Source organism: Nycticebus coucang, chromosome 10 (genome assembly GCF_027406575.1).
Source record: "Nycticebus coucang isolate mNycCou1 chromosome 10, mNycCou1.pri, whole genome shotgun sequence".
Classification (NCBI taxonomy): domain Eukaryota; kingdom Metazoa; phylum Chordata; class Mammalia; order Primates; family Lorisidae; genus Nycticebus; species Nycticebus coucang.
This window is the reverse complement of record NC_069789.1, coordinates 79,365,352-79,384,821: the sequence shown is the minus strand read 5'-3', so window position 1 is coordinate 79,384,821 and position 19,470 is coordinate 79,365,352. Positions and strand designations below refer to the sequence as shown.

The 19,470-nt window shown below is 46.7% G+C and overlaps 1 protein-coding gene across 6 annotated transcripts in view; it reads right to left on the bottom strand.

The window, feature by feature from the left end:
- Positions 1 to 401: 401 nt before the first annotated feature.
- The window catches only part of RGS8 (regulator of G protein signaling 8), a 42,058-nt gene continuing 22,989 nt past the window's right edge, over positions 402 to 19,470 (bottom strand). For all 6 annotated transcript variants that reach the window (XM_053605748.1, XM_053605745.1, XM_053605746.1 and 3 more), the window contains 2 exons: positions 6,608 to 6,774; positions 402 to 5,410 (listed from right to left, as the gene is read on the bottom strand). In XM_053605748.1, coding sequence (XP_053461723.1) covers positions 5,228 to 5,410; positions 6,608 to 6,774 — 350 coding nt within the window. In that variant the 3' untranslated portion in view covers positions 402 to 5,227. The remainder of the gene's footprint in view (positions 5,411 to 6,607; positions 6,775 to 19,470) is intronic.

Here is a 19,470-nt window from a genome sequence, read left to right as displayed (position 1 = left end):
ATACGGGCATTTCGGGGACACACCGATTGTACAAAGTGAGGTACAGCATAAGCAAGATCAACCCACTGTGTTTTCAGATTGCTTCAGCTGAACAAACAGACAAACCATCCTCAGACTCTTTCTCCCTGCGGTTTCAAGCAGTAGGTGGCACTAATAAAAACACCACCTCGCATTTGTATAGCACTTTACAGTTTCACAGACACTCTCATAACCCAAAGTCGCTCTCCACCCCCACACTCATCCCATTTCCACCCACACCTCTGTCATTCCTGATGGCCAGCCCCGTGCCAGCCACTGCCAGGGCAAGGCTGCGTGCTTCCCCCAGGGAGTCCACGTGCTACATGGAGCATTTTCTCATAAAGAGTCAGCTGGCCAGAAATGTGGGCAGAGAGCAAAGGGCAGCTTGTTCAGGTTCTGTTTATTATGTTCTCACAGCCTTGTTTAGAGTAAAGGTGAATGACATTATTCCACTTTGCACGGTAATGAAACAACTCAATGAGGACTCCCATCAGCCAAGTGGTTTATACGGCAGATGATCTGCTACAGATCTGTTGTGCTCACCGCGTGACTCAGCTAATGCTACCAGGATTGGAGCGTGTGCCGAGCCCAGCCACCTTTTCCACACCTGGCAGAGGGAAGGGAGCCGGAGGAGCAAAAGGGAATAAGAATCAAAAAAGGACCAGTTTATTGAGAGGACCGGACCCCAACCTAGAAGGCCCATGGCCCATCCTAAAGTCTCCCATCTCAGTCCGCAGCATCTTGGGGAGTCCTAAGAGGCCACTGGGACAGGAAGACATCTCTGCTCTTGGCTTCTTCCTCCACAATCTCATGCCAAGTGACACAGAGGCACAGGCTCTTAGTGCCAGGAGCATCCTTGCCACCTCTGGGGTGATTCCAACCCAGAGGAATGCAGATTGAAGGACAGCTGGGGGTGGAAAACTAATTCCTCAGACTCGCTTGAAAATGGGCACAGAGAGGGTCAGGAGAGCTCCGGGCACTCTTGCCTAGGGGAGACCTCCGGCCTCTGCATGGGCCACTTTCCCCCTTCCCCTCTGGGCCTTAGAGAACCAGATACCACCTTAGTGGCTGGTATCTCATGCCCACTCTGTCCTCTCCAGCTTTCCCTGTGCCCACCCTCCCCCAGCTCTCAGCATAGCAGGTTCGCACCTTCCCTTACACCAGAGCCAGCTTCTCCACCCACACAGGCAGACAGTCGGCCCTGCCAGGAGAAGAGCCCAGGGCCTATACCCTGCGCTGGGCCAGCAGCCAGCACAGAAGGCCCTTTCACAGCTTTGGTTTATTCAGAGCAGCGAGTTCTGGGGAGAGCACCGGAGAGTAAAATCAACTAGGAACTTCCCAGCAGCCCACCCAGCCTGGGACCAGAGAGGGAATGGTCAGGGCTTGAAGCAGAGGCCAAAACCACACTGTGGCCTGAGAAAGACCACAGAACTCTTGATATCCCCAGGATGTGACGCCCTCCACTGTGAAATTTGGAAATTGTTATGTTACTACTCTTAACACTCTTCACTCACCACCTGAGTTCCAACTACCTTGTTGCATGGCCTTGGGTACAGAGGCATCCACAACACAGCCTAACGACAAATGGCCAAACACAAGAACACATGAAAACTGACAGGGAGGCAGGCTTAGAGCAACAAGACTCAGAAAGCATAGCAGAGCATCTCGTGATCAAGGACCCCTCAGCATACCTGCTGTCAAACAACACACATAGCTCTGGCCCAGAGGCTTTTATCTCAGAGGAGCTAGTCAGACTGAGAAGAGAGAGGCAGCATCCTGAGAGTCCCACTCCAGGGCTAGTGGGCTCCTAGTTACTGTGCTTGTTTGCAGCTGGATGTGCTCTAGCCTGCTTGGCCCTCACAGCTGTGATCCTCCCGTCTCACCCTGTGTTTCCTAAGCCCATCTGCATGATGGAATCGCCTGCAGAGCTTTAAAAACTACAGATACCAGGTCCCTAACAAAGAGCTTCTGATGTAGCCGTTTTAGGGTAAGACCTGGACATTTGGGTTTTTTAAATTCCCCTGATGGTGCTAATGAGAAGTCAGGGTTGAGAGTCACTGTCTTAAACCAACTTTTATCAAAGTCCACACACTACTCACTACCCATCTAGGAGTTTATTCAAAATACAGATTTCTGGTCCCCTTCCCAGGCCTATCAGATGAGCATCTCTGGGTGTGGAACCTGGAAATTCACACTTACAACAGGCTCCCGGCTCAGAGGATTCTTTCTCACCCCAGAGGTGCCCAAGGCTGCAAATGGTTCATGCTGACTTTGTTCTATTTTGTTTGCCAAGCCAAGAGGAACAGTGAATCTCACACCAGCCCAAACAGGTTAGCACTCCAAAGGCTGCTCGGGGATGAAGAGCAGTTCTGAAAGACATAGCTCTTCCCAAACTACTGCCCTGGCTTGCCATGAGCCTGCACAGGCCCCAGGACCACAGCAATCTCATGTCCACAAGGCAGTCCACAGCACAAGCCCTGCACAGGCAGCAGAGGAAGACAGCGGATGGAAGTGGCACGTGTGGATGCTGACCTAGTGAGGTGGGTGCGGGCTTGTGGAAGAGGAGATGGGAGTGAGGGCAGGACCAGGAGACATGGAAGGTCGGGATGAGGTATACTTTGATATTGCTCTAGATGTTGTAAACATTTCTCTTTGTTTTATCACAGACCAAAATCTGGGCTGGCGTGACCAAAGTGCCTAAAAGTAGGCATCAGAGCAGAGAGCTCTGTGCCTCTTGTGGGAAGCAGGGCATAAAGGGGGTGAGGAAAGCTCCACCCCAGGGGAAGATGGTGTCTGCGGAGTTCTAGTCTAACGCTCACAGCTGTCACACACGCACAGACACAGAGAGCCGCTCCACAAGAGTACCATAAATTTAGCCATCACGTTCATCTACACACGGACACGCGCCCACACACCCTCGCTTAGCTGCAGAACTCAGGATACCCAAGCTTGGTCCTTCACACCTCCCCGTCGGGGGAAGAAGTCGCCAGGGCGCCATGACACCACCATCTGCAGCCTTTGTTTTGCCAGTAGTTGGCCAGAACTCCAGGCCCCGAAGGAGTCCACCACACAACACTCTTGTTCAGACGCTTCTCCTTGGGAGAGTGGAAGTGGTGAAAAGGCCCCTCTCAGAAGGTCGCACAGCTCCACGGCTTTGTGCGCTTCCACCTTATACACACCTCACAGCCACAGTAGAGTTGGCAGCAGATGCACATTTTGTATGTAAACAATGTTTAAAATACCCTGTTAGAGAATTTAATCATTAAATTAATTCTGGCAGCCTTAGCTAAAAATGGTTTTTCGTTTTGTTTTGTTTTTTAACCAGGGTGGGGGGATACTACCTGATCTAACTAGGAACACCATTTGAGGCTTGGGAGTTTTAGGGTGAAAAACCACAGGTGTCCTCCGTGTGAGGGCAGGGGGGCAGGTGTTCCTCCCCCGCCTTGACGTTCACACGGTCATGCCAAGCCTCACTCACGGGGATCAATGGGCCGTGGCAGGACAGCGACCCCTGACACTAAGAGGAGGTATCAAGGGCCTTCTTGGCCTTTTCTAGCTGTAGCCAAGGAAGGAAGAGATTCTAAAGTTACTGGAAAGGAATGCAAGCACTGGAACACCAGTGTAATCTTAAAGGTCCATCACCGCACATAGGAGAGTGCTTCAACCCAGTTTCCAATCACCTGCACTTCAGAGCTCATGTGCTGTTTCAAAGAATCAAGTGGAAGTTTTTGTAGATCTGCAACGAATCCAGATCCATTGGCCATGAATCATCCCAATAATACCCCCACCACTTTCTCTGTGATTCAGTCCACCTGGACACTGGCCTCTTCTAGGCCTTTCTTCCACTTTCTGGTCTCTATTCTGGGGATTCATCACCTTGGCATTGCTCCTGTGCAAAATTCAGCTTCTTCCTGGGTAGCAAGAGTAGGTTCCAGGAAGCTCACTTATCCTCCAAGGAAAAGTTGTCTAACACATTTCCAAGAGCAGCCCCAGAGTACCATGAAAGTATTTTAGGAATGTTCTCCACAGCCAAATGTTCACAGTGATCTTCTTAGCCATGCTTCCTATTTCATGCTCAATCCCAAAAGGTCAATGATGGAGAAGGAAGCTGCTTTGTGAGAGCCAAGAGAGGGACCTTTCTAAGAAAGCACGTTCCCAGGAAGCCAGCTGGAACGAGAGTTTCAGCCCAAATTCCCATCCCCCCTCCGATTATAATTACATGACCTGCATGGAAGGGGGGAGGTGGAGGGGCAGGGAAAGTGTTAGGCACCGTGAGAGCTGTCCATGCTATGGGGATTTCACCTCCTTGTGCCGAGCTGTCTATCATAGAGCAATGGCGTGTGATGCCACAGCGAGGCGAGGGTGGAGAAGACGTTGAGCAACAGATAGGTTATACAGGGCCCCACTGCACAAAAGTCTCCTGGTGCTACATTCCCTGGTCATTTGATTTCTGGAAAAGTAGAACTGATGAAGGTTTGCAAAGCTGTGTCTTTCTTAATGGCAGCTCTACTTCAGAAGTCATGAAGGACAGCTCCTAAGACCCTTGCTGGAAATGTAAGGGTAGCGAAATCTTGTCAACTTCCTAGGCTAAGATGGGCACAGCTTTTCACACTGGTCCAACGGGAATGGGAGAAACAGCCCGCTCCATGGAGTCCATCCTCTCTCCCCGACACCACCAGTCAGTGACAGCACTAGAAACCTTCCACAGAAGCCTCTCTCCTAAGCTGTGAGGTCCTAGCACATGGGAATGGCCATTACACTAGGACAGCAAATCACAAATGTGAGCCTGTCTTCCAGCTGTTCCTTCAAGGAGTATAAGACAAGGGGAGAGTTAGGAATCCTAACTGAGGAGGGTGTGGTGGGTGTGCAAATTGCATTTGCATTATTTACAGATTAGCCTAGCACAGCGAATCTGCCTTCTCAGCGGAGATGGCCCAAGGCATTATGAAGGGCAAGTTGCTGACCCAGAGAAAGGTAAGAGCTGCAAGGTGCTACCACTAACCAAAACACAGACGTGGGTACAGGAAATAGAGTCCGAGTTCCGGCAGCTGAGCCATACTTTGGAGTGGCCCTCTCTCCTCTCCTCACCCCTAGCCTCCCACCTTGAATACCACCACTTTTGAACACCTACAACATTTCACATTAGAGTATGGTCTTGGCAGCAAGGGGAGGGGAAAGCCAGTGATTTCCAAGAGTCCTCATCTGAGGTCTAACTGAGCCTCCTCTGGCTTTGGGACAGCAAATCTAAGTACATTTTGGACCTCAGGAACCTGGGGTAAGAGTCTTTTTCCATGAGGCTATGTACTTTTCCCTGGGCTTGGTCAAAGCAAGTCAGGGATGGCTCCTGCATGTTCTTCCTTGTGGCTTCTCGGGTCTGAAAGTCGATGTTCACCTGGAGACAAAAACAGAGGTCAAGGTCACAGGCCTGCGGGGCCAAGGTACCTGGCAGCAGGCCCTAGCTATATACTAATTAGTAATGGCAGCATCTTAGATCTTTAAGATGATTTATGCTTTTTTAAACAGCTTTCAAAGAGGTCATCTCTTTTCATCACAGTGAGAATCCTGTGGGGTCTGAAGACCAGATGTTTCTCAGTCTCAATTTATAGATAAGAACACTTATCTATAAAAAAGAGAGAGACTAAGAAGCTTATTTAAAGTGTGGGAAGTTAGTACCAGAGCCAAGGCAAAATTCCAAATTACTTGAATCCTAATCCCAGGACCTTTGCAATGTCAGGCAAAGGGTCAGGCTCAAGCCAAGTGTTGATGCAGGTTTCCTAAAGTAAGCTTTCCCTCTTTCTTAACTACCTAAGAAATAAATGCCCTAGTATAATGTACATCTCTGTTCTGACAAGCATTATATAGGGCCTATTGCATTCTAGTCCACTGATAAAGTCTCTGCATCCCAAGTCAAAGCAAAATTGAAGAGCTCTAAGTATGCAATGCAGCTAAATCTTTAGACAGCCAATATTTTTCTTCAATCAAACCCTCCCAAGAGAAATTCTGCATTATAACTCGAATAGCAATACAGTACAAATTCATCCTATTACAAATAATTATAATAAAATAATACCAATAACTGTAATTACTCATTAATAAGAAGTGGCAAATATTCAATGGGTACTTTAATCCCTGTTCCCTGAAAGGAAGGTGATAGAATACTCTTTGACCTTGGGAAAAATGAGACTCAGAGAGGTTAAGTAACTTGACCAAGAACACACAGCTAGTGAATGGTAGAGCTGATATTGAGACAAGATCCCAAAAAGATCTGTATTCTATTAAGCTAAACTGTCTTCTATTAGGAAAATGAATGTGGACTCAGAGGCATTTATTCTTACAAAATCCCTGTAGCAACACAGTGCCTGTTAGCACATGTTCAACTGACCGACAGCTAAAACACTGCTAACAGCTTATGTGATAGAAGCTTTGGATTTCTTCTCCTTAAAAATGATCCTTTTCATCAGAAGCCACCAGAGTAGGGACGCTCGCTTCAGTGTAAGAAAGGCTCCTCTCAAACCCCCTCTGAGGAGAGAAGTGTGAGCCAGGAGCCATGGATAGAAGTCTGACAGGATGGTCGCCACAGCCAACACACCTCCCGCGGGGCCTGCACATCCACAAACTCCTCAAAGATCCTATGGGCCTTGGAGACCAGTTTTGCAGTTGACCTGGTTTTCTTAAACTCCTCACAGGCCAACCAGAACTCCAGGTTCTCCTCGCTGAACTCCGTCTTCAGGAAGGCGCGGAAGGCAGCCACCCCATCTGTGGATGTGGAAGGAGGTAGGAAAGGAGAGAGAAGCTTCAGTTCAAGAACAGTAAAAGGAAGAAAGGAAAGTCGTAACAACGTGAGGGTGCCCTAATTGTCCAAGCCCATGCCCCTCCTCACCCTTGTGAAGTCTCTATTCTCTTAGACACGCAGGTACCCTCAGAGGAAAGCCATGTTTCTTGTTCAAGGATTACAGTGATATTAGAAAGCGATGTTTAAGAAGTTACAGTAGTAATGTTTAGGGCAGAGCTGGCTGTCCCCTGGGCCTACTGGTGAGCCTGTATTGCTAATTAAGCCAAAATAACATGTGCAATTTATTCCCTGCCCTAATCCAAGTTAAATGCCCTGAGAAAACACACAATCTGTTACAAGATGAACTAGGGAGAGGTGTGAATGTCTCAGGGCAAATCCTTTCCTACTGTCAGAAAAGCACCTGCAAGCAAACACCCTCCCAAAATACAGGCTGTTCTGTCATCCTGTTACAGGAATATTCCCAGTCTCTTTTAAAAACCTTTAAGGAACCCCCACAGGCTGCCACTGCTGTGCTGTGGCTGGACTAGATGGACAGCACGGGGCCTGGTGGGAATAGCGACTGCCTGCCCAAATGAACTGCCACAGGCAGGGACAGCTGGACACAGAGTTTATTTTTGTATTTTGTACTGGGCCTGCACACTCCACCCCAAAGGGTCTGTTGCCTGAGGCCCGGAAAGCAGGCCTCAGGTCTAAGGCTCTGGTCACTGGCTCTGGTCTAAGGCCAGCCCCTGGCACCCACCTGTATCCCCCCCTTTGCCCATTGACTGCGTGCACTGAGTGTCACTTTGCTGCAGCTCATTTGTTTCCAAATAAAAGTTTCTGTGATTTAAAAAAATAAATAAATAAATAAAAACCTTTAAGGTACTGTATTTTGATGTTCTAGGCCATGCATTCTTTATTTTAAAAGGCCTTTCCTAGCAAATTACACATTTTAAGATTGACTATAATTTTTCTACCAAGTGATTTAACAAATCAATTAATATCATATATATTGCCAAGCAGAGCCTCCAGTCAGCACAAAGTGAGCTGGGTTACCACATCAACCTGGAAGGGAAATCACGTATATTGACAGCCTAGGCATCAGTTAATGTTTCTATTTTAAATATTTTTATGAATTATTTTAAATTTAACATAATCTCCTCTAATTGAATAACAGGCATATCTCTCTATAACGTGTTCTCAGGGGAAGGACACCTACTATCAAGAATACTCCACTAGTCAGAAAGGACTCTAGCAATAATGTTCTATTTCTTTTCTAAAATTTACTAGAAAGACAAAATTTTAACAATGCTTAATCCCAGATGAGGAGATGACCTGGGCATGTGATATCCATCAAACGCAGAACAGCTGCCTGGGACCCGTCCACGGATGGCTGCTCCCTGCTGTTGATGAACTGAAATGCCTGTTTTTACTTTCCTGAAATGTTTTCATTGCTCCTAATAATCTTTGTCTTTCAAAACAGACATTTTAATGTCTGGGACAATAGTCATAAAAGCCCAGACTTTTTTTTAAAGACAAGAGTCTCACTTTGTTGCCCTCGGTAGAGTCCCATGGCGTCACAGTTTACAGCAACCTCCAGCTCTTAGGCTGAGAGATTCTCTTGCCTCAGCCTCCCGAGTAGCTGGAACTATAGGCGCCTGCCACAACACCCAGCTATTTTTTGTTGCGGTTTGGCCAGGGCCGGGTTCGAACCTGCCACCCTCAGTATATGGGACCGGCACCCTACCCACTGAGTCACAGGCGCCACCCAAAGCCCAGACTTTTTTTTTTTTTTTTTTGTAGAGACAGAGTCTCACTTTATGGCCCTCGGTAGAGTGCCGTGGCCTCACACAGCTCACAGCAACCTCCAACTCCTGGGCTTAAGCGATTCTCTTGCCTCAGCCTCCCGAGTAGCTGGGACTACAGGCGCCCACCACAACGCCCGGCTATTTTTTGGTTGCAGTTTGGCCGGGGCTGGGTTTGAACCCGCCACCCTCGGTACATGAGCCCAGACTTTTTTAATGGCAAGGGCCAGGAACTTGAGAGAGAGAAAGGTTTTCATAGGACTCCCAAAACTAAGCTTCAAATTACAAAGAAATGTATGTGTGGGGAGGCGCCTGTGGCTCAAAGGGGTAGGACACTGGCCCCATATGCTGGAGGTGGTGGGTTCAAACCTAGCCCCGGCCAAAAACTGCAAAAATAAATAAATAAATAAAAATTAAAAAAAAAAGAAATCTATGTGTGGAAGCCTGTGCTTAAGTGTGTTTAAAAGTAGGATGGCCATGGAATCTACCATCCAAGACAGGACATTTTTGAGAGGGAAGGGGGAAGTACTGTCAATTACACGAGGACAATAGGCATAAACCGTGACCACCACGGACAAAACTCAGGACATATGATCACTTCAACTCTCAGCCAAGGCCTATGGAGAAAGCAGAATGTAACATGAGGTTACTTCCCATTGGGCAGGATGGAATTAAAATTGTTCCTGAGCTAGGCGTGGGGGAATAAGGGGGTATCAACGTTTAGACTCAACTGTGAGGTCTTCTCAGGGCACCTCCCACCCCTGTTCCTACATGGGGATTCAAAACTCTGGGAGAAGGGAGTAGAAGCCCAAGATAACACGCTGAGAATCAAATGAGTATAAAACTATGGCATGGCAATGTTTAGGCTGAAATAGCCTGAGAACCATTCATGCAATTCAATGCTGTTTCTTAAAGAAACTATGAATGTGAGAAGTACAGGGGCTCCTCAGTTTACAAGGGTATTACATCCTGATGAACCCATCTTAAGTTGAAAATATTGTTAAGTCAAAAATGCATTTCATACGCCTAATCTACTGGACATCATGGGTCAGCCAAGCCTACCTGAAATGTCCCCAGAATACTTTTGGTACAGAATTCAATAAATTACACAAGATACTCTACACTCATTATAAAACAGGATTTCTGTTAGATTATTTGGCCTACCATCATGAGTATCTATCGTGCCACATATTGCTAGCCTGGGAAAAGATCCAAATTCAAAATTCAAAGTGCAGTTTCTAGTGAATGCGTATCATTTTCCTATCACCATAAAGTTGAAAAGTTAAGTCGAAGCGTAGTAAGTCAGGGACTGCCTGTACTGTTCACGGTTTGAGGATACATCTGAGAGCAAATCATAAAATCCTTGCCCATTAAATCCCCTGTGGATATTCTCTTTGCCACTCTTCGCTCACCCTGTACTCTCCAAATCCAGAAGTCTCGATGGACTCTATAGGGACTTGAATTAGAAAGGGGCGTGTGTACCAGGAGACGACCAAAGCCTCAGGATTTTGTGAAGTCTTGAGCAAAAAGCATGGCATATAGTAAATCATTCCCGGCCACAAGTCCTAAATGGAAGTATAAACAAAACTCAACTTCCCCAGGTCCTACCACCTTCTCCAGCTAAGACAGACAGGAACTCCTATTTCCGACCTTAAACTAGAAACTTCTCTGCATTCACACACGGCCTTTCTTCTTGCTCACCATCATCCTTCCATTCTCAGGCCTATTTCTTCTACCTTCCTGGGGGCAACATTTTGTTAATTAGCCTCTTTCTTTCCTTTAAGTTCAACTCCTGCTGCTCAACAAGTCTTTCCTGGTCAGATCAACAGTTCAACATCCTCAAGGCTGCCTTAAAAAAGTCTCTTTCCTGACCTCATGTTTCCTTCCAGCTTTGCTGTCTGATCTCTCTACTTCCTTCTCTACACATTTCTTGCAGGAGTATGAACTGTTTCTGCTTCCTCCCCTCATTCCCCACCATCTGTACCACAGTATGGCGGTGGGGGGACCCCTATCAGAGGCTATGGGCCGGGGTTGGATGGAAAAGCAGCTGAAGCTGTGGAAGCCTCAGTGCTTGTGCAGGAAACTTTCTCCCTGTAGGAGACCCAGTGCTCTTGAGAACTGAGGAGGGGCTGGTTCAGCAAGGGGTAGCTCTGAGCAATGACCATCCCACATGTCACCCTATCAGTGGACACAGGGACTACCTGAGGCCTGCAGGACAGAGGTTCATTCTTCCTGCCTCCATCCTAACATACTTTCCACCAGAGGGAAGAGGAGTAAGGGGGACCCTAAACAACTGTGCATTTATCTAAAAGATTAACTAGGACAGTGTTTTTCAACCTTTTTTCTCTCATAGCATAATTGAACCTATAGTTAAACTTCCGCGGCACACTTAAAGAAGTGTTTCTGATCAGCTGATCTTTTCTGATCAGAAAAGAAGAGTAAAAAAAAAGAATATACTTACTATGCTTTGAACTTCTTTTTTTTTTGTAGAGACAGAGTCTCACTGTACCGTCCTCGGGTAGAGTGCCGTGGCATCACACGGCTCACAGCAACCTCTAACTCTTGGGCTTACACGATTCTCTTGCCTCAGCCTCCCGAGCAGCTGGGACTACAGGCGCCCACCACAACGCCCAGCTATTTTTTTTTTGCAGTTTGGCAGGGGCTGGGTTTGAACCCGCCACCCTCAGCATATGGGGCCGGCGCCCTACTCACTGAGCCAGAGGCGCCGCCCTGCTTTGAACTTCTTTTGAAAATAATTTAATTAACGATCTACAGAAATTGTAACTGCACGCCTAAGATCCTATCGCAGCACACCAGTTGAAAATCACTGAATAGGAAGTGACTTAGAAGAGTAACTCAGAAAAGCCTGTTGTTGTTTTTAAACCAGAAAACACTAAATTACTTGAATGGGAAAGTTTAAGTCTGTTGTTTGCGTTGGATTTTATTTAGTTTTTTACTAAGCAAAAACAGGTGCTTATGAACAAGTTCAATGTGGTTGTAGGTACTAAAAAAAAAAAAATTACCTTTCTTCCTTTCTTGATGGTGTTGGTAAATTTAACCTTGCTAAGGAAACTCTGCATCTGACCCCATGCTGGACAAGGTACAGACCTTGCTTTTGGTCTAGATCCCAGCTGCAAAATGCTCTCGGGAGTGCTGTCTGACTTGCTTTACTTCTCCCCATTTCATAGATGAGATAACTGACGCTAAGAAAAGTGACTCGCCTGACCTCACCCACCTAATCATATGTAGCATTAAAAATATTATAATTAGGGCTGCACCTGTGGCTCAACGGAGTAGGGCACCAGCCCCATATGCAAGAGGTGGCAGGTTCAAACCTAGCCCCGGCCAAAAAAACTGCAACCCTCCCCCCCAAAAAATAATAATAATATAATTATACGAACTCCACTCCAACATAGTAATAATGCCATCTTTGTTCATTCATTCATTCCTTCCTTTGCCCATTATGTGACCCAGGCTTTGCCAGGTGCTAAAAAGCAGGCACAATCGTCATCTCACAGAACATGCTATCCAAGGGCAGTTTAGCCAAGAAAGCACGATGATAATTATGGTGTAGTGTGATAAATGATAAGATTAGGGAGAGTATGGGGTGTTACAAGAGGACCCAGAGGGCCACCCGAGCCAGCCCTGAGGAAGGAAGACAAGATGTGTGGGAGGAAGAGGCGTCTAAGCTACAGTGGGATGTTGAGGCACAGGAAGCTGAGCAAGAGGAGGAAGGGGGAATGGAGAGAATTTCAGGAAGAGGGAGACATACACATAAATGTCTAGAAGTGAGGAATTTTACTTGAGTAATCAAAAATAGTTTAGGAAGCCTGGTGTTTAATAACAACACAGCTAATTACACTTAGGCCAACTTCTAGCCCAGGCATACATTAAGAGGCCTGTGAAAAGGCCGAGAGACAGAAGGATCACACAGCACAACAGAAGGCTAGAAAGAGGACACTTCCAGGAGGAGGAAGTGGCCACTATGTCTAGTGACCAGGTGCAGTCAGAGAAGAGCCACTAGATTCAGTGATCCTGGGCAGGAATGGTTCTAGAGATGTGAGGGGGGCCCCAGGTGGTGGGGGATGAAAGGGGAGGAAGTAGAAACAGTTCATTCAGATGACTCTTACAAGAAATGTGTAGAGAAGGAAGTGGAGAGATCAGACAGCAAAGCTGGAAGGAAGCATGAGGTCAGGAAAGAGACTTTTTGTTTGTTTTTTGTTTTTAGGAAAGAGACCTTTTAAAGACAGCCTGGAGTATGTTGAACAGTTGATCTGATCAGAAAAGTCTTGTTAATCTGGGCGCAGTGGCTCACACCTGTAATCCCAGTACTTGGGAGGCTGAGGCGGGTGGATTGCCTAAGGTCACAGGTTCAAGATCAACCTGAGCCAGAGTGACACTTCATCTCTACAAAAAATAGCCTAGTGTTGTCACAGGCACCTGTAGTCCTAGCTACTTGGGAGGCTGAGGCAAGAGAATCACTTGAGACCAAGAGTTTAAGGTTGCTGTGAGCTATGACACCAAGGCACTCTACCAAGGGAGACAAAGTGAGACTCTGTCTCAAAAAAAAAAAAGTTGTTGAGCAGGAGGAGTTGAACGTGAAGGAAAGAAAGAAGCTAATTAACAAAATGTTGCCCCCAGGAAGGCAGAAGAAATAGACCTGAGAATGGAAGGATGATGGTGAGCAAGAAGAAAGGCCGTGTGTGAATGCAGAGAAGTTTCTAGTTTAAGGCAGGAAATAGAAGGAGTTCCTGTCTGTCTTAGCTGAAGAAGGTGGGTAGGACCTGGGGAAGTCGAGTTTTGTTTATACTTCTATTCAGGACTTGTGGCCGGGAATTTTACTTATTTACTATATGCCATGCTTTTTGCTCAGGATTTTACAATTAATTTTCACAACCGTATTGATCCATAGACAGTATCACTCCCATTTTCCATAGAAGAAAATAAAGCTTAGAGCAGTTGAATAAATTGCCTGATTTCACAGCTGGCAAGAGTAGAGCCAAGATTCCCAACCAGGTCCATACGACTCTAAAGTGAGATCTTTCCAGATATGTTTGCAGGAAGAAGAAGGGAAAGGACCGGGGAAGAGAGAGACAGAAGAAGCAAAGGAGGCCAGGCCCGGTGGCTCATGCCTATAATCCTAGCACTCAGGGAGGCCAGGGAGGGAGGATCCCTTGAGCTCAGGAGTGGGAGTTTGAGACCAGCCCAGCAAGAGTGAGGCCTCATCTCTACTAAATGAATCTTGAATCTGGAGAACAGAAAGGGCTTGGGAACTGGCAGGTGAGACATAGAGGAAGGGGAAAGGGACAAGCAGGAGTTTAAAAAACAAAAGAAGAAGAAGAAGAAGAAGTTGGGACAGAGAGGAAATTTTAAAATAACCAACTCAAGCATTTAGGGAGCACTTATTTTGGGCCAGGCACTGTGCCAAATGCTTTATAAACCTTATGGCCCTTTCTCTTCATAGCTATCTGTTGCATAGGTCTGGATGTGGTCAATGCTTTGTAGAAGAGAAGAAAGCTTAGAGGCGTTAAATAACTCTCCCTGGGTCACACAGTTAGCAAGTGGCAAGGATGGCAAACTACGCAGCCAGTGAGCTCATGCATGTCCAGTCTCCAGCTTAGCATGATGTGACCCACGGAGGCCTGTGCCAGTGACCACTGACGTGGAGGGAGAGGACTCTCATTGTAGGACAAACAAGGGGGCCACAAGTGACACCATGGATGGTGATATTTCAATAAATGACAGCACCAGGTGGAGTGGAGAGAAAATGGGAACAGCACCAAGGAAGACGGAGGGCTATCTGAACATAGAACAATAATATAGAAGCCAGCAGGCATGGGCAGGAGAGTTTGAGTTGCATTGTATGCAACTGAGGCTCAGCAGGGATGGGGATTTGGACTAAGATGTGTGCTGAACTCACAGCCAGCTCCACATGGCTGGCCACTGGGAGAAAGCATCATATGTCCCGATTGGGAGCATCAATCCTGATCAGAGTCAGGCCTTTAATTAACTGTGTGACCTTGGATAAAACACTTACTCCATTGGTCCCAGCCTCCTTTTCTGTAAGGAGAGGGGACTGGATCTGATGCACTTACATTAGATCTACTGTGTGCCCCATGGTGATTTAGATCAGCCCGCATGAGACACAGCCCTCAGCAGACCATCCTCCTCTTCACCAACCTCATCACTGTCATACATGGAGGACCTACTCCAGGCCAAGTTCTGTGCTGGCCAGTTTTCACATATTAACTAACTCATTTAATCTTTTCATCAACCTGGTAAGAACGTAGAGGTTCAGACAGCCTGTGTTTGAATCCTGCATGACCTCAGAAAAATGTCTTAACATCTCCAAGCCTGAGTCTTCTCATCTGTAAAATGGGATAAATGAATTACAACAGGACTTGCTGCATTGGACTGTTGTGAGGAATAAATAAGACAAGCTACATACACATGCCCAGAGCTCACAATAAGCAATCGACAAATGGTGTTCTACAAATAGGGGAAGAGAGATGTGGGGAGTTTAATTGCCTGTGGTCCCTTGGCCAGAAAAAAGTAGGAAGAGGATTTGCACATACATCTGCGTGACCCTGGAGCCCACTCTGTCTGTCTCTCCTCTGGTGGTGTTGCCTGTGCTCAGATTATCCCTTCCTCCAAAGGAGGGATAGAAAATAACCACAAATCAGGCAAACACATGGCACATAAGCTACCCTTTGGCTCACGGACCTGGAGATTCTCCAGCAGGAGAGCTTCTCTCCTTCTCTCTGGTGAGAACTGAGGTCACCGGTAATCTGGAAATTGCCTAAACAGCCCTGACAGCCTGCCCTGTCTCTGTTCTTTCATTTAGAAAGAGCTGCAATGCTCTCCCGCAACATGCCGTGGTGCCTCACAGAACAGAAAGGCATCTTTTCTCACCAGTGGCCCAGGGACACTGTGACAAAGCATGGCTGAGTGAGCACGGGTTCTCTCAGGCCACCTCAGCCCAAATAATGGTAGCCTGCATTTCCAGGGAGGTCTAGCAGGCAGTGGGAGGGGAACCAAAACAAAACATGGCACTTGGAAGTTGCCAGGGATTTCAGGGGAAGCACTTGAGAGATGGGGAAGGATGAGAGAATGGCTTTACTCTCCTGGACCCTTTCTGGGAGGGTCTGGACCTGAGACACAGTAGGGAACAGATTGCAGCAACGCCCTGACAGACAAAGATCACAAAGGCTGGCAAAGCCTGCACCTGCCAGCAGCCCTCCTCCCCTGCTCGCCCACTTTCTACACCCACTGCTCTCTGTCCCAGCCTCCCCCAAGCCTGTTCTTATTCCCCGGGCTGGCACCGGGCAAGGGAGGCCCTGGAGGGGTCGCTGTGCAAAAAGAAACTGCCCCCTGAACAATGGAAGTGAGAAGGGGGCAGGGGGGGCCCCTCCTCTTGCCCAGAGCAGATGGCAGCAGCACAGGCTTCCTTGGACAGACCACCGGCCCCTCCCAACCTGGGCCACCTTTCCTCTTCATGAGACCCAGCAAACAAACTGCAGGGGACTAGAGCCAGCTTCACACTGTTTCTCCCCTCTCCTCCCAGTGAGCTTTTCCTCTGCCTCTCCCTGGGCCTTCAGCATCTCTTCCTGCTCCTCTCCTTTTTCTTCTACTCTCTTTTTTCTCTCCCTCCTTCCATCCCCCCCAAAATCAGGACCCTTTCTTTCCTCCTGCTTGTCAACAAATAGCAATTGGTTCAAAATGCGAGTTTATCTCCAAAAGGCTCACCAGCATTACCTAGAATCTCTCGGGGTGAGATGCTTGAGATAGCTGGGCTTCCTCTGCCAGGACCCCAGGCACCCCACACTCTGCTCCCTCCCCTCGGCCCAGTAGCTAGAGCTCCCCATAGACAATCCCCCACAGATTTCAGGCAGCTGGAAACTGTGACTTCTCTCTGACCCCACAGCAATTTTGAGTGGGATTGTGTCCTGGCTTTGATGCACACCAGCTAAGTGTGACCTTGAACAAGAGGCTTAACCAATTTGTGCCTCAGTTCTCTTATCTGTAAAACGCAGTTACTGACAACACCTGCTCTATAGGGCTGTGGGGGGATGTGGTTCACACATGGTAACAACCTGACATATGGACGGTGAGTGCTCACACCATGTCTGTGACTATTCATTATTTCTGTACTTTGGTGGCTTAAGTCATTACACAGAATATGATGTACCTAATACGAAAAACTATCCTGGTGACTTAAAGGCCGTTGTATGGGGACTAGTTCAGGAAAATGGGAGGGAAACAAAAGGATTTGCCCTTTGTCATTTCCTTTTGATTTTCTCTGTGTGACTTTTAAGGAGTCCAGGTACTGAGACCATCACAAATGTTTTGAGATTGGTGCCCATCTAGTGGCAGGAAGGAAAAGGCTTGTGTCCAAAATTCCTGGAACAGTGAGCAAAATATTGGCATCCTCCTGATCATCTGCAGAATCTCCAAGAACACACTGTGGCTTGGCTGCTCGAGCTGCCTGCCTGTGGCTGGCTTTCTCCCCCTGGTTCTTGGAGGCAGGGTGATTACATAAGAAAAGAAACTGGGTCACTATGAATGAGCAGTGCAGCTGGCTTAGGTAACAGTTCAGGGTCCAGGAGCCTTGATTAAGCTGGCTGCAGGGATGAGCTTGAGCCTAGTTCAGTTCTCATGCAGAAAAATAAGAAAAAAAATGTGACGCTCTCTGTTTACCAAAGTGTTGTTCCAAAGACCAGGGTCCTCTTTTGTCCCTGATCAATTGGAGAAAATAAAGTGATGAATGAGTCCCAAGGCCAGAGAAAGGATAAAAAAGGAAAATATATTTATAAAATCCAGGATACCAATATTAATGGTGAAGTCAAAAATCTCTTTGATTCAGAACCAAGCCACTGCTTTGAAATTTGTAATAAGAATAGCATCAGCATCAGAGCCTTTCTTTTGTGTTATCTATAAAACAAATGTTTTTAAACAAATAAACCAGGGCCAGATAAAATTTAGGTAAGGAGATTACTTAGAGAACAAATTATTTACAGTTATGACATTTTATTGGCAAGCAACTGGTATGCTAATTATACTTCAGTCTGGTGAAGAATGTAATTTTCTTCAGTGATCTCTACTTTGTTAGTATTTACATAGCCAGATAATAAATTATAATTGTAGTAGGACTTGACAGTTCTTAAAGTCTTTGAGCTAGAAAAGACACGATTCTCACACACACCCCACCCCCCAGGATATGCCAGCCTGGGTCTTACAACTCCTATTCCAATGTCCCTTCATATTTTATCAAGCAGAAGCTGAGCCAAGTAATCAGAAAAAAATAAGGAAGAGCCTGTAGCTGCAGCTGTTATAAGAAATTGGGAAGGAGTTTTCTTTCTGTTAAAGGGGAGACAAAGGAGATGTTCCACTAACAGGGTGAAAGTTTAGCATTTGTAAAGGACTCCTTTAGTACAGGAGAAGTATTATAAAACCTCATGTACACCAGCCTAAAGGATTACAAAAATGAAATATCTAGGAATAAAAGTCTAGCTGGTTTGATACAGAAATATTACAGGAAATCACAAAGAGGAAACATGAATTTACCTCTTGGGCTTTTAAAAAATCCCCGGCAGGATTCCCTCACATACATCAGGGGAAAGTAGGAGGCAGGAGGAAAGGATGCCAAAAGCTCAGGAGGCAAAGGGGGTGAGGTGTTAAGGAATTTGAATAAGTCCCATTGGTGAGTCTAACACTATCCCCAATCCACAAACTCAAGCTGTCTGTGGGACTGAGGAACTGACACCATCTCTGAAATATAAAAGGCACAAAATGCATGTTTTCCATTGAATCTAATGTTGTGTTATAGCAAGAATAATTAAAAACAGCTATCCTTTACTGTGCCCCTTTATATATAAGTCATCATGTTTAGGATTTCAGAACCTTAACCTTGTTGAATTCTCACAACCATACAAGGTAAGGCTTATCAGCCCCTTTTACAGATAAGGAAAGTGAGGCTTGCAGAGGTTAAGTAAGCTGCCTAAGGTTGCACACCTGGTAAATGACAGAATGGTCTGGAAGCTTGCCCAGTTGTTTTCATTTAGACCATTTTTGACAAGCTTTTAGCAGTTGGCTAATATCTTCAAGGCATTCCTTCTACAAAAGCCAAATGCACCTACATTCCAGGATCTAAATAACAATTACAACCATGTGGGAATGAGGGCAAGGAGGCAAAGGCTTCTTTTCCACCTGTCTCTGCCTCACATATGTGTTTCTCTTATCCTTAATTCATGCAGAAAGCACATCTGTCATACTTGTTTATTTACTGTGGAGCCCTCCACCCTCCATACATGGAACCATTGATATCCCATGCACCATTAAAGGGAGGTGCTGCCTGAGAATTTTGGAAAGTGCAATCCAAGAAACGGTCTTTTTTTTTTTGAGACAGTCTTACTCTGTTTCCTAGGCTAGAGTGCCATGATGTCAGCCTAGCTCACAGTACCCTAACACTCCTGGGTTCAAGTGATCTTTCTGCCTCAGCCTCTCCCCCCCCCCAACCGCCCGAGTACCTGGGGCTACAGGTGCCTGCCACAACACCCCAGCTAATTTTTCTAAGTAGAATCGAAGTCTCACTCTTGCTCAGGCTGGTCTCAAACTCCTGAGCTCAAGAGATCTTCCCTCCTCAGCCTCCCAGAGCACTAGGATTACAGGCATGAGCCAGCACACCTGGCCCCAAGAGATAGTCTTCAGTGGTTTCTTGGAAAGCACAGCCACCTGCCCCAATCAAGATGCTCAAGATTCATGCTTTTACTAACTTGTGTTTGAGAACAGTGCTTCTCAAGCTCCACGTGCATAAACATTCCTAGAGGGCTCGTGCACCCCCCTCCCCAGATTCTGATCCACTAGGTCTGAGACAAG